The sequence below is a fragment of the Carassius auratus genome, unplaced genomic scaffold (assembly GCF_003368295.1).
Source record: "Carassius auratus strain Wakin unplaced genomic scaffold, ASM336829v1 scaf_tig00014308, whole genome shotgun sequence".
Lineage (NCBI taxonomy): Eukaryota > Metazoa > Chordata > Actinopteri > Cypriniformes > Cyprinidae > Carassius > Carassius auratus.
Window position 1 is genome coordinate 172,811 of NW_020524488.1, and position 13,402 is coordinate 186,212.

The 13,402-nt window shown below is 36.2% G+C and overlaps 1 protein-coding gene across 23 annotated transcripts in view; it reads right to left on the reverse strand.

The window, feature by feature from the left end:
- Positions 1-13,402, reverse strand: part of LOC113074310 (actin-binding LIM protein 1-like) — a 61,370-nt gene that overhangs the window by 35,155 nt on the left and 12,813 nt on the right. For 8 of the 23 annotated variants that reach the window (XM_026247105.1, XM_026247089.1, XM_026247103.1 and 5 more), the window contains exon 1: positions 7,522-7,836. The exons of 1 other annotated variant lie outside the window; for it this stretch is intronic. In XM_026247105.1, the coding sequence (XP_026102890.1) occupies positions 7,522-7,543 (22 nt within the window). In that variant the 5' untranslated portion in view covers positions 7,544-7,836. Of the gene's footprint in view, positions 1-7,521; positions 7,839-13,402 lie in introns of those variants that run through there. 14 more of the 23 variants (XM_026247090.1, XM_026247107.1, XM_026247106.1 and 11 more) reach the window with 4 other exon arrangements.

Below are 13,402 nucleotides of genomic sequence, written 5' to 3' on the forward strand. Positions count from 1 at the left end.
GTGCTGAGGCTCACAATACATCAGTCAGTTCCTCTCAGTATCTGTGTTTGTGTGATGAGTTTCATTATTTAAGGCCTTCCTGTGACATATTTGTTCAAGGTCATCAGGCCGAGATGGGATACACTCAAAGCTGCTGTTCTAAACACATGCTAAAGTTAATTCAAACGAAAAGAACTGAACCTGTCAGAGTGGCTTCTCATTAGCTTGACTCAAATCTTCCCTCTTATTCACGCTATCCTTCCTCCTTTACACATTTACTGCTCTAAAATCACAGGGACCTGTACTCCCCTTCTCTCTCTTTCTCTCTCTCTCCTGAATGACACCACTTCACTGTATATCTCTCTCCCTATTGGAGAGTTAACGCATACCTCTCTAATCTAATCGTTGGGCACTTGAACGGCTTGTGCAAGATTAACATGAAGAATCTCCCTCCCACCATCACTGGCTGTTCCTTATCAGGTCATGTGCTTACATAACATAGCCTCCCAAAAGCGTCTCTACTACATAAACTACTCTGGAGTCCTAATCATCTATTGCATGATATTTCTTTTCATTGAGATCCTATTAAATTAATAAAAAACCTGTTTTCAATAACTAATATCATTTTATACATGTATACACTACACAATAATTACTATTTTTATTAGCTTTTGAATTATTTGAATTTTTTAGAATAGAAACATTATTCACATTTGTTACAAGTACATATTTGTATTTAACGTCACATGAACAGCCAGTCGGTAAACAAAAATAAAATAAAATAATTAAGCCTCGCAAACCCCTTGATTCCCAGCTTATTTTGCATTTGATATAACAGAAAAATGACTCGCAGTTCAGTGAGGGCATCAGTTGTGAAGTCTGATCTGTTCACTGACTGAGTGAATCTGATTCAAACGGCTAAATTACAAGGAAACTTGCATTAAAAAGAATCATTTCTAAGAGTCATCTGCAAGGCTTGTATAGTGTTCATTGCTGCATAAGAAACACAATCTAAAGTCATGGTCATACTAGACTTTGAGTGTGCAAAATTTCTACAGACACCACCACCGCACACTAACAATCTGCAAGGGACAATCTGGCGAAAGTACATAAAAGTCCAAAGTTTGAACGTACATAAAAATAGCTCTTATTTTAATCGCAGTATGGGAGCTCCGACATGCCGTATTAAGTAAAGAAATGGACACCATCCTTTATTTTTTCTTTGCTGAAGTTGTCGTAGATGACAGGAATTCCCTTTAGTCTGAGCGTGTTGGTGAGCAAGCCACTAATCATTAACGACAAGATTCTGCCAGGGTTTTTTTGCTCAAGAATGTTCCTATCGGCACTTGAAACTGAAGCACAGGATATCTTCTCAATATAGCCCCCTCCACCCGAAACAGCTGTTGCTATAGCAACCAGCTCTACCAGGGCACCAACAGTATGACACCGGGAGCTCGTGCGATTGAACCCCATGGTGAAGCTGCAATGCTGACAGACTACGGCAAGCCAAGATTGAACTGTTTCTTGTTTCAGATGGGCTAAACTAGGAGAGTTTCCTGACACATGCTGTAACTAAAACAACAGCTCACACTGTAGCTATATTAAGCAGACACACAAAAGGCAGATTTGGACACCGCTACAGTATGTGTTCTCTTCATTCAGCCAAATGCAGAGTATGCTACCTCTACTCTGTCACGCTCGACGCAGATGTGAGGGAATGTGGGCAGGTGGTGAAGAGCAGCACAGCTAAACACTGTAACACAAACACTATGAGCATCATTCATGAAACATGTGCAAGAGATATTTATGTATGTAAATTGTCTAAAAAAAACATCCTTAAATTGTTGCACGAAAAGAATGGTTTTATGAACATTACACAGAAATGTGATTACCTAGTTTCTCATGGATAAGATCTACAGTATAAGGTAAGAACATGCTGAATGGTATGAACAAAATCTTTTATCAACATCATGCTACATTAAAAGAAATAATGGATATTCATTTTGAGATTTGTTTACAGGATTACATTGAATCGTATTCAATTATTAGTGTTTTTTAAAGATTAATTTTAAATTGATCTTAAAAGCAATCGGAATGTAAAAACGGGCAATGAGCATGCATAAATACATTTCTAATAAAATGTTTAAATAAAAACATTAATATTGTGAAACATTTTGATAATTTTATTTATTGCTGTGATGCAAAGCTGAATGTTCAGCATCATTACTCCAGTCTTCAGTGTCACATGGTCCTCCAGAAATCATTCTAATATGCTGATTTGGTGCTTAAGAAATGTGTTATTACTCACCACTTATATTGGAAACAGACGTGCTGCTTTATATTTTTTGTGGAAATATGATATTCTAAAGGACAACATTTATTTAAAAGTAGAAATTTTTCAACCAATGTAAAACGATCACTTTTGATCAATTTAATGCCTCCTTGGATTAAAGTATTTTTTTTAAATCGAACTAACCCTAAACTGTTGAATGCTACTGTATATTCAATAAACAGCTTCAGATTATGTTTCACCTGAGTTTTAAAATACTCAAAGCAGTAAATCTAATATAAATACTATATACCGAGATCTACTGCTGATCTACAAAATCAACTGAAAACACTGACCCGTGGTGATTTCATGTGCACTATCTGTCCATTAACACACACAGATCCACATGAACACATTTAAAAAGCTTACGATGGTGTTAAGTAGAGTTTAACACTAAATCATTGAAGGGTGTATAACTGGAGAGGGTTATTTAATCCTGAGGCAAAAGTGTCTTTTGAGTTGAACCGGCATTCTGACGCAGACTAAGTGTGCATGTTTGTGTGTGAGTCAAAGTTTTACTCCTCACCACTGCCTCCAGCAGCCATTTTCAAACTAAACATACAGATATAATATGTTCATCCTCAAGTCAGACCATGAAGATCTAAATGTCTTTTGGTCTATAAGATTGTTTCACCTCTGCCAATTTAAGTAGAATTTAGCAATGTTAGTATTAGTCTCAGTATAAGCTCACCTCTCAACTTAATACCTGACCCCTACTGACCTTTTGTCAAGTAAAAAGGACTGGTCAATCCACAGGTGTCAGGGTTGGACACTAAAGAGGGCTTGATTTAGACACAGACCTGAACTAATTGCTATCTGTTGGCCACATGTTATGTGTTCAGGATGAAATACTCATTTCACACAATCATTTTGTATTGGATTGATATTATATTTGTATTGTTATGAGCATCTGGCTCCCCTCCAGTCATCGTCACAGCGGCCCTCACATTACTGGCCCACTTCCAGACTCACAAACAGGGTCTGTGGCCAAGAGGAGGAGCGAGAAAACACTGTCGGCAGCACCTGATAAATATTGACTCTCATGACCGCTGCCATAAAATCAGTTGACATCATAGACACAGAACAGATTTCATAATACTTTCGGAACATGCATTCAGTCCAAACGGATTGAATTTACATATTTTACCTGAAGTGAAATCAGCAAAATAAAGTCTACAGCAGACTTATTTATATATGTGATTCAACATCGCTGGATTACTGGATGATAGTGCAGTCTTTTTATTGCTTTGTTAAAAATTAAAAAGCAAAAAACATGCTAAAATCAGAACCCATGAGACCTTTGTGTGTCTGATTTTAGAGATAACTATGGGTTCTCAGAATAAAGTATTATTATTATCAGGTGTAGCATCCAAGGGATAGTGAAGTGGACACACATACATACACTTATTGATCTCTGTATCTGACCTAGCTGCTTTAAAAGTGGCAAACATTTCTATGATTCCCTTTTATAGAGTGCTCAGCCATTCTGATCATTCCCTGACATTAAAAGGCCATTAAAATACTGTACATACAGTATCAGCCCAGCTAAGAAAATGATGAGAAAGACTAAAACAAAAGGAAATGAATGACACTAGTCAGATATTAGCTGAGCTGTATTTACTGTATTGATGTCATGAGGCTAAAATAAAAATCAGAATAGCAAAAAAAAAAAAACTTGGATGTTCTGAACCAAAACACATTTGAAAATGTGAAGTATATATATATATATTTGCAGTGTAACTCTAACAGAGGACTCATGTTGTGCTTTTACTCAGAATGTTTCTGCTGCATGACAGAAAATGAATTGATTTCTGAGTTACTATTGAGTATTTTATTTAATAATGAATGTACAGTAAGTGAGTAAACTTGTTATGAGAGAATTAATATAAACCGGATTTTCCTAAAATCTAATTTGCATGAGGAGGGGGATCACATTTACATCCAATTGGTAATTTACTGTACATGTAATGGCACTCAAACCCCAAACTGCTTAATCATCTGGATTTAGTCATATTTGTCACCAGTGAGGTTAATTGTACATCAAGCTATACATTTCAATCAATGGCTGCGTAATTTACTCTAGAAGTTTAAATTGCTTCTTAAAATCCTAATTTGTCAGTATTTTGTCAGTCAAAGCTTTTGTTGAGAGGTTTAAAGAGCATTTTCAACATATCTGCAGAGATCAGTGTGCTGTGTGGGCAAAAAATAAAATAAAATACACTGAAAAACACTGAAATGATATGTAGCAGACAAGCTGTTTATGCATGCAACGTGAATACTAGGCCTATAACCTAAAATATAGGGCTCCAAAAATGGTATACGCATTCTTCTGATTCAGAACAACACATTTTTAGACCAACAGTCTCATTTACTATCATATGAAGCTCTGTGTGACCATTTATGGAAAGGTTATCAGAGTTACAGTATGTGCCTTTGGCGTGAGTCCAACTGAGCATTCCCATTTAACCACTGATAGCACAAAGAGTATTCAAGCAAATACTGAGTTTGTGTGTGTGTGTGTGTGTGTGTGTGTGCATGTGGTTGAGGAGACAACTTTGTATAATGACATGGGTATGACATAGATATTACAATATGAAGGTGGTTTATGAGGACAATTCACTCTCAGAAATAAAAGGTACAGGAGCTGTCACTGGGCCAGTATCTTTTCAAAAGGTACACTTTTGTACCTATTAAGTTCTAATATGTACACTTTCAATACTAATGTGTACATTTAAGGTATCATAAAGGACCCTTTAGGTACAAAAATGTACCTTTTGAAAAGGCACTGCCCCAGTGACAACTTTTGTTTCTAAGAGCGTTCCTGTGTCCCTGTAATTCAAAAGAAGCTCAATTATGTTTTTTGGGAAATCTAAAAATGCAGACAAGTTTTCTGTTAGGGTTAGGTTTAGGTGTAGGGTAAGGGTAGGGTGACAAGAAAAAACAGTTTGTATAGTATAAAAACCATTATGCTAATGAAGAGTCCCCACAAACCACATATACCAGCTTTTATATACCAAATGTCATTGCTAAGTCAGGCTCAGACACTTCCCAGCTGCATGCATAGAGGAAATGGACAATCTGCAAACCTGGCACAGGTTCAGAAGAATTATATTTGAATACATTTAAATAAACGTTTAAAAATAGGTGTTACCAGACACTAAATTTAAAGGTCTTCCTTTAGTTTTCTGGCAAACAAAGACTTGATTGTTTAACATGGATGTTCTGCTTATGACATTGATAATATTTTATGAATTTGAATAATATAATTGTATTTTTAAACGGCACTAATATATTCATCAATTCATATTAAACATATTATATACATATTTTTTTTAATTATATGGCAGGATAATATTAAGTAATACTGTATTCAAGTCAGAGTATAATGTGAAGAGATAATATATATTATCTTATGTGTGCGTAATGTAATAAAACAATATACAAAAATAATGTATTTTTCTAATATAAATTCATATCATATTTATTTTAGAGATTTCTAAACAATGCATTTTCAATCATTTAATCTATTATTTCAAATATTGTAGAACTGTCTGTTTTGTTTGTGCGTTAGCTTGTGGCCGTTAGCCTGCCCTGTATGTTAATAAATGTTGAGGGAACGCTAAGCATTAATGAACATATTATGTGCTATGTGCACCATGTGTATAAAAGCAGTGACATGCACGTGTTTGTGTGTAAATACAGGTGTGTGAGGTGGGTTTGCAGTGTGTTGTGCTGTGATTCACACGGGGTATGTCCTCAGCAACAGACATCGCCCAGTTGCCATGGCTACAGCGATAGGCTAAATGCACTATTGAGTTCAATCTTTCTTAGTCTCTCTCTCTTCTCATGTCTCTTTCCCTCGCTCCCCCTCCCTCATCTTGCGCAGACCACTATTAGCTTTTACTAAAGCATGATGTACTTTTCATAACACACACACATCGCTGCTACGAAACATCCTTCGCCTCCGTCTCCGAGTCGTGCCAAAGGGCTTTCTTCGGGAAACAACCCTTTTTCCTGAGAAATCTCAAAGAGGAACGCACTGTGCACTGCCTGGATTCAGTTAATAATTCAATAGCCTGCTAAATTGCAACATAGTGTTACACAACAACTCTGCTGGAAACAGTGTTATCTGAAGCTCCTTTTCTTGAATACCAGTTTTCTGTCCTGTTCTGGGTGTTTCGGCCTGAGCAAACATGATAATGAAGTGTTTAAGATTCACCAGATGTTTCTGCTATAATGCGGTATCCCTCATTAGATACCATGAAACTTACTACCACTTAATATTCGCAAAGAAGTCCTGCACAAACCAGTCACACAGTTATATTCACACACAACGAATAGATCTCTATAGTAATCACCGTACAGTATTTTTTTATTCTAGAATGTGTAACATATGTATCAGACCACACAAATTGTGATACATAAACACGAAAGTCTATAAAATGGTCTATTGATAAACACATTATGTTTGTACAGCATAATGTGCAGCCCACATTCTGAGCAACTTTTTTAGCAACCCAAGACAAACAAAGCCGATACAATAACAAAATCAAATGATAGCAAACAACGAATTATGGCTATTTTACACAATACATACTAGAAATCCCCTAAAATATTTGAAAACAGAAAAGAAAACACAAAATCTATTGTTTTTCACTTAAATTACAAATTTGTTTTCACTTAATTTATACAGTGCACTATCCCTTATTTTATTATTAGTTTATACAAAATACATTAAAAATTATTTAATTATTTTTTATAGTAAACATGCCCTATACTATGAATTTTACATGTATTTTACACAATATATATATACTTAAAATAATAATAAAAAGATGACAACAGTAAATTCAGTAGATTCAAATTAAGTTTCACTTAATTTACGCGGTTAAAAAAGTAAACAAAAATGCACACTATCCATTGACAACAGTGTCGGTAGATTTCCAAACTACGGTAATATTAGATGGAATATTACTTTCTGTTGAGAAATCAATCATGCACAGTTATCGATAATCTCGATAGATCATTAGTACCGTTCTGTTCCATTCCGCAGTATCTCATTCATTTTCACACACTGCAATCCTTCTAAAGCAACAAACTGTCCTCTCTACATCCAACACGCACACAAATCTCCCACAAGCTGGCCTGGTTTTCTCCCTCTGCACGAGCTCTCTCTCCTGGTCCCCACCCAGTGCTGTGCAATGCCATGCTACCTTTCTCCTTCACCATGACCATTGGCTCCTCTGTGTCTGCTGGGGCTCTGATGAGGAGGATCAGAGGGAGAGAGCTGCTTCTTCCTGCCTGCTTTCTTCCTTGGGTTCTCCTGCTTTATTCTCCCACTGAATCCAAATGTGAGGAGACAACGGATGAGAGAGCAAGAGAGAGAAAGAGAGAGAGAGAGAGAGAGAGAGAGAGAGAGAGAGAGAGAGAGAGCAAGGCAACAGCAAGATGACAGCAGAGGAACGGACAGAAAGAGCTTGCACTCTCAAACTAAGCAGCCGCTCAGCAACTGCTTGCTTGGTCTTCGTTTTTCGAGCAACACCCCCCCCCCTCCCGCAACACACACACACTCCTCATACACATGCATACTATGTGTGTGTGTGTGTGTGCTTGTGGACTCTGCCCTGGCTCTTCTGAAATAACCAGGTTGCAGCTGCCATGTGTGACAAATGCAGATTCCACAGCCATAATCCCTCCCAGTTCGAGACACCACCTTCAATTCTTCAAACAGAGATAGAGGCGATGGACAACGGGCACATTTGACTCGGTTTAATATACTGCATATTTCTTTCCCATCCTGTTCTGTCTCTTTCTCTCTCTTATACACACACATACTGTCTCCCTCCCAGTGTTCATCACATGCTCTGATTAGCTGTGTTTACTTCACTGAAAGGCTGACTGCTGCTTTAACAACTCAAACCTTTTTGTTGTGGAAGAATTAGTTGGAAAATAACTCGCTGTCATTGACCCACGTATGTATGAGATAAAACAGGAAAAATGCAACTTGGTATGTGGAAATCAAACTGGCCTTTGAGGGATCAGCTAGTCTCTCTCCAGACTATCCAAGCATCATGGCTCTAGATTACTGTATAGGATTACTAGGCCACAATTGAATTGGGGAGTTTATTAAGAGGCGTTATTATTAATATTCACACTGGTGCAGGGGTGTCACAAAGTGTAACGTGTGTTGAGTGAATGGGGCTGCTCTGAGTAATTACCCAGAAGTCTTGGTGCTCACAGAAAAGAGGTGGTACGTGTATACATTTATTTAATTCCATATTTTGTCTGAGGCTGAGACATACCTTTCTAAAATTTGGGGTCAGTAAGATTTATTTCTGTTTTTTAAAATCTCATATTCTTGTCATTGCTGCTTTATTTGATAAAAATACACAGTAAAAACAGTAATACATTGAAATCTTAGTACAGTGTGAAGAGGACATTGGATGCAAAATTCACTTTTACATGGTATTTGCAAATAAATGTGTCTTGATGGGCACAACCACAATTCCCAAATAAACCTAACCAGTCTCAGTAATTAAGCTGTTTTGATTTTCTGAGCATTATGATGTCACACTGCTTAGGCCCCGCCCACGACGGCTGACAGACTGTCCTGTATGAGCATATTTCCACTCATTGGCCAGTTGCATGCTGCGCGTCATTTTCTCCGTGCTCGAGCAGCTGTAGTGACAACGCAGATGTTTTGTAGTTGAAGTGAACATAAGAGTCTTCATTTTCTATTGACATCAGAGCCAATGAGGACGACGTAGTGGATTAGTTTTGTTTTTGATTGTAATGTGCCACAGAACATACAAAAAACAGAAGAGAGGGGTGGGGTGAGCAGTAGCTTATTATCATTTAAAGAGACAGGCAACGAAATGGGTCGCAGTGAACAGAGCTGTTTTTGACAAGGTAAAAAGGGGGTTGTTTTACACCACCATTAAGGAATTTATATGCACCATTGAGCAACCAAAATATGTTGCAGACATTTCATGAAGACCCAAAAAAATCATACCATCATCCGATGTCCCCTGCAACTGTTTTCTATTTTTACATACTTTCAATGTAATTTATTCCTGTGATGGCAAAACTGAATTTTCAGCAGCCATTACTTCAGTGTTTCATGATTCTTCAGAAATCATTCCAATATGCTGATTTGCTGTTCAAAAAACATTTATTTTTATTATCAAATATTTAATTGGTGGGCTGCTAAATATATTTTTACGGTAACTCCAAGACTCTTTGAGATATAGAAAGTTCAAAAGAACAGCATCTCTTTTGATCGATTTATTGTGTTCTTGCGTAATAAAAGTTATTCTTTTTATTTAAATTTTACTGATCCTGAAAATTGTGAAACTAAACAATCTGTGAAATAAAGTTTGGCTGTGTACAACCAGCAATTTTGCCTCTAAAATGTAGTGACCTTTTTTTTTTTTTACCAAGGAGACAACAGTAAACATCAGCTTTAAATGAAATATGACTGTGTGAGGAAAACCATTAAAAAGTTTAACAACACAAAAATAATAATTTTGCCAAATAATGCAAAAACATTATATATATATATATATATATATATATATATATATATATATATATATACACACATACATATATATTATAATACTTTATGTATTTTGGACATTTAATGCTAGTTATGAGATTAGCAGGTGCACAACTAAGGAATCAGCCATTATTATTCAAGAAAAATAAATCTCCAAGATGTGGTAGAAATTACATTTGTTGGTAGGGAAAATTATGATTCAGATAAAATCCCATAAAATGGAATGCCATAATGTGGACATTGTCAACAGGGCCAAAAGTGTCCATAGCCTTAGAAACAGCCATATATGGGTTGATATGGTTAAAGGAGATGAGCTGAATTTTTCAATAAGCAGAGGGTGTGTGTGAGAGAGAGACAGAGGTATCAGCAGGGGAAGGCCACAGACAGCAGGTGTTGGATAAACAGAGGAACTTCAAGACTATATGATTAGAAAGAAGAAAACAGCTGAACCTTTTGTCAAAAAAGAAGGATCTCAGGCAAAGTAACAAAAATATAGCTAGATCACTAGACCATTATTCTCTGTTTGTGACCCTGAACCACAAAACCATAAGGATAAGTCATAAGGATCGATTTCTTGAAATTTCTCTCTCTGAATAAATGCTTTCCTTTGCTGCATGGTTTGTTAGGATAGGACAATATTTGGCAGAGATACAACTATTTGAATATCTGGAATCTGAGGGTGCAAAAAAATGTAAATACTGAGAAAATCCACTTAAAAGTTGTCCAAATGAAGTCCTTAGCAATGCATATTTGCAATGACCAACCCACTGAAAACTACATTATGAAACATTTACAATACCAGTAAATGGTATGTTACAGGGTAAGGATGAGTGATTGTAAAAAACAAAGTGACCACAGCAGACTAATGAAGATCTGTCAGGAATGTGTCCACTATTTCAGCCATAATCCTGCCAGCGGGATAGTGCTGTGATCCAGCTCAGACTTTAGATTAGCCCCACATCCCACTGCCTTATAAACACAAATACCAGCATCTTTGTTTATCCCCTCAATTATTTTGTAATACGTTACATTTTTGGCTCTTTTCTATTCGAAAAAAAGTTCTGCCCCTGTACAGATACCACTTGTAAGATAAGTATATGTCACTATGAATAGGAACTGCTGCTCTGCTAAAATCTAAATACAAATATAAATATAATACAAAGGCTGATTTTGGAATAATTTCAATATATATATGAACTGTATATATATAAAAAAATTAAATGATGTACATGCTAATATTAATTTGTACTAATTATAAAAATAAATAAATAATATGCTATAATGAAATGAAGTAAAATATTACAAAATATTGTAGTTTATGCATAAAGAACAGTGTGGATAAAAGAAAAAGCTTTAAAAACTATTTTCTGCGGTGTCTTAAATTTATAATTTAAATTATTTGTATATTATTTTATCTTTAACATAGTATTTTAATAAAAAATATTTTATATATAATATAAATAATTTTCGTGCATTAAAAAAAAATATACTGACATTTATTTTTATTATTTCAAGGCTATTCGATGACTAAAAAAAAGAAAAAAAAGAAAGAAAAAAAAACGTATTCGACAAAAAAATCTAACAAATTCTAAACAACTGTACAATATCACATACATTAGCATTATATAAATATTTTCTATGATAGCAATAGCAAGAGTTTAGCATCTCTCCTACTCTCTGTCCTCCCTTACCGGGTCCCATGTCTGGAGGTGCCATTTTCTCCAGGATAATATACTCAGTGGGGTTAAGGAAGGGCAGCTGCTCCATCATGGACTGTTTCGGAATGAGGTAGAGGACCTCAGCCACGTTCCCATCTTCAATAATGGACATTCTCCGAACTGAGTTTTTGCGCTTCACCCGGTCCAGCACCACAGAGTCGTCGCTGCGGCCGGAGCCGCACAGTTTGCCAAAGCTGTTAAGATTGGGTAAGCTGGGCATGGCAAGACCCTCTATCCAATACAGCAGTCTACAGAATGAAACTAGAGGAGATACCATACAAGATAAACAGAAAACTCGGCCGGTAACACAATAGTGAGTTACGGTTGAACCCCAGGTACAAGATTAAACGTCCAGATCACTGGGGTTTATTTGTGTTGTTGGTGAAGCACCACTGAGCCCCTCCGGTGAGCTCCTTCCTGGTTTACTTAAGCAGATTACAGCCAATGTATTTTTAGTGATTATCTTCAGTGGAATGGAAAAAGAGCACCTGCGTGGGACAGTCCAAGTCATGATTTAATGATCAGACACAATGCGGATAAAAGTTGCAATATTAAAAACAGATGCATCCCGGCCTAATGCTCTGTGATTGAATGCATCTTCTAGAAGATTATAAAGTTTTACATTGAACGGTATTGCAGCCGTATATTGCAGTTTAAATCATGTGACTGGCTTTCACTGAGTCTTTTACATAATACAATGTCCTTATACTGGACTTATAATGCATAGGCTTGATTAAATTGACATTTCTGATTAAAATAAAGATCCTCTCTATAACCAAAAGCCCTTCCATCTGCACTTGTAAACCCACGCCGAATAAGCATCTGCATTTTAACTGGCATTTCATCAAAGCTGCTGAAGAGGACCTTGTCTGTGGTGCTTTTAGAATCACAAACCCTGCTTCGGTGTCTCATATGTACCGAGACACTAATATCATTTACGTACACATTTATGTGTACGCCAATTATTTGCAAAGCCATAAAGGGTTATCTCCACTGTTACTGTCAGAGCTGATGGCTGTTATATTAAAATGCCAATTTTCATTGAGGTGGTTAAAATGGTAATTTATTCAAATGATCACATCAGCAGAAAGTGTGCGATACTTTTTGTTCGATAGACTTAAGTTTATGACTCCTATCTCTCTCTCAAACATGCACAGCACAGCAATGAAACACTTAAAACACACACTTTAAAGGGACTTTTTTTCTTCTAATTTTTTTCTTCAATGGAATAGATGATATTTTATCATAAGGTATAAGAACAGGATGAGAATTATAAGGGTGTTTGGTGAATCTCACTTCAAATCTGTGGGTTTTAGTCTCTGTTAGCTTTGGAGTCATTTATATGTTAGTACAACCCTAATTTTAGCAGATATACACATTTATATTCAGTCTTCGGAGTATATTATTAAATTCATTAAACGTACCATTCATAGACACTCACTAATGTCAACACATCAATAAAACAGCAATGCACTGCCACTGAATGAGTTATTCATATTAAGAGTCATTCATATTCACACGAACAGTTACTCAAACCGTTCATAAGTAATGTTACAGTGCAGTATTCCTGAATTAAAATAGGTTATGCATTCTTTCACAAATATATTGTCTAACATGCTGTAAAAACTTGCGGCGTTCAACATTCAGGACTTAAACTTCCTTTTTTAATAGAATATACATCAACACAGAAGCTGATACACCACATGGAGGGACAATTCACCCCAATGAATATGTGACGGCTCACTTTTCATCTAAATCTCCTCACCTGTCTGTGTCCTTGTGCATTAAGATAATGACTATGACATTACAGATGCATAC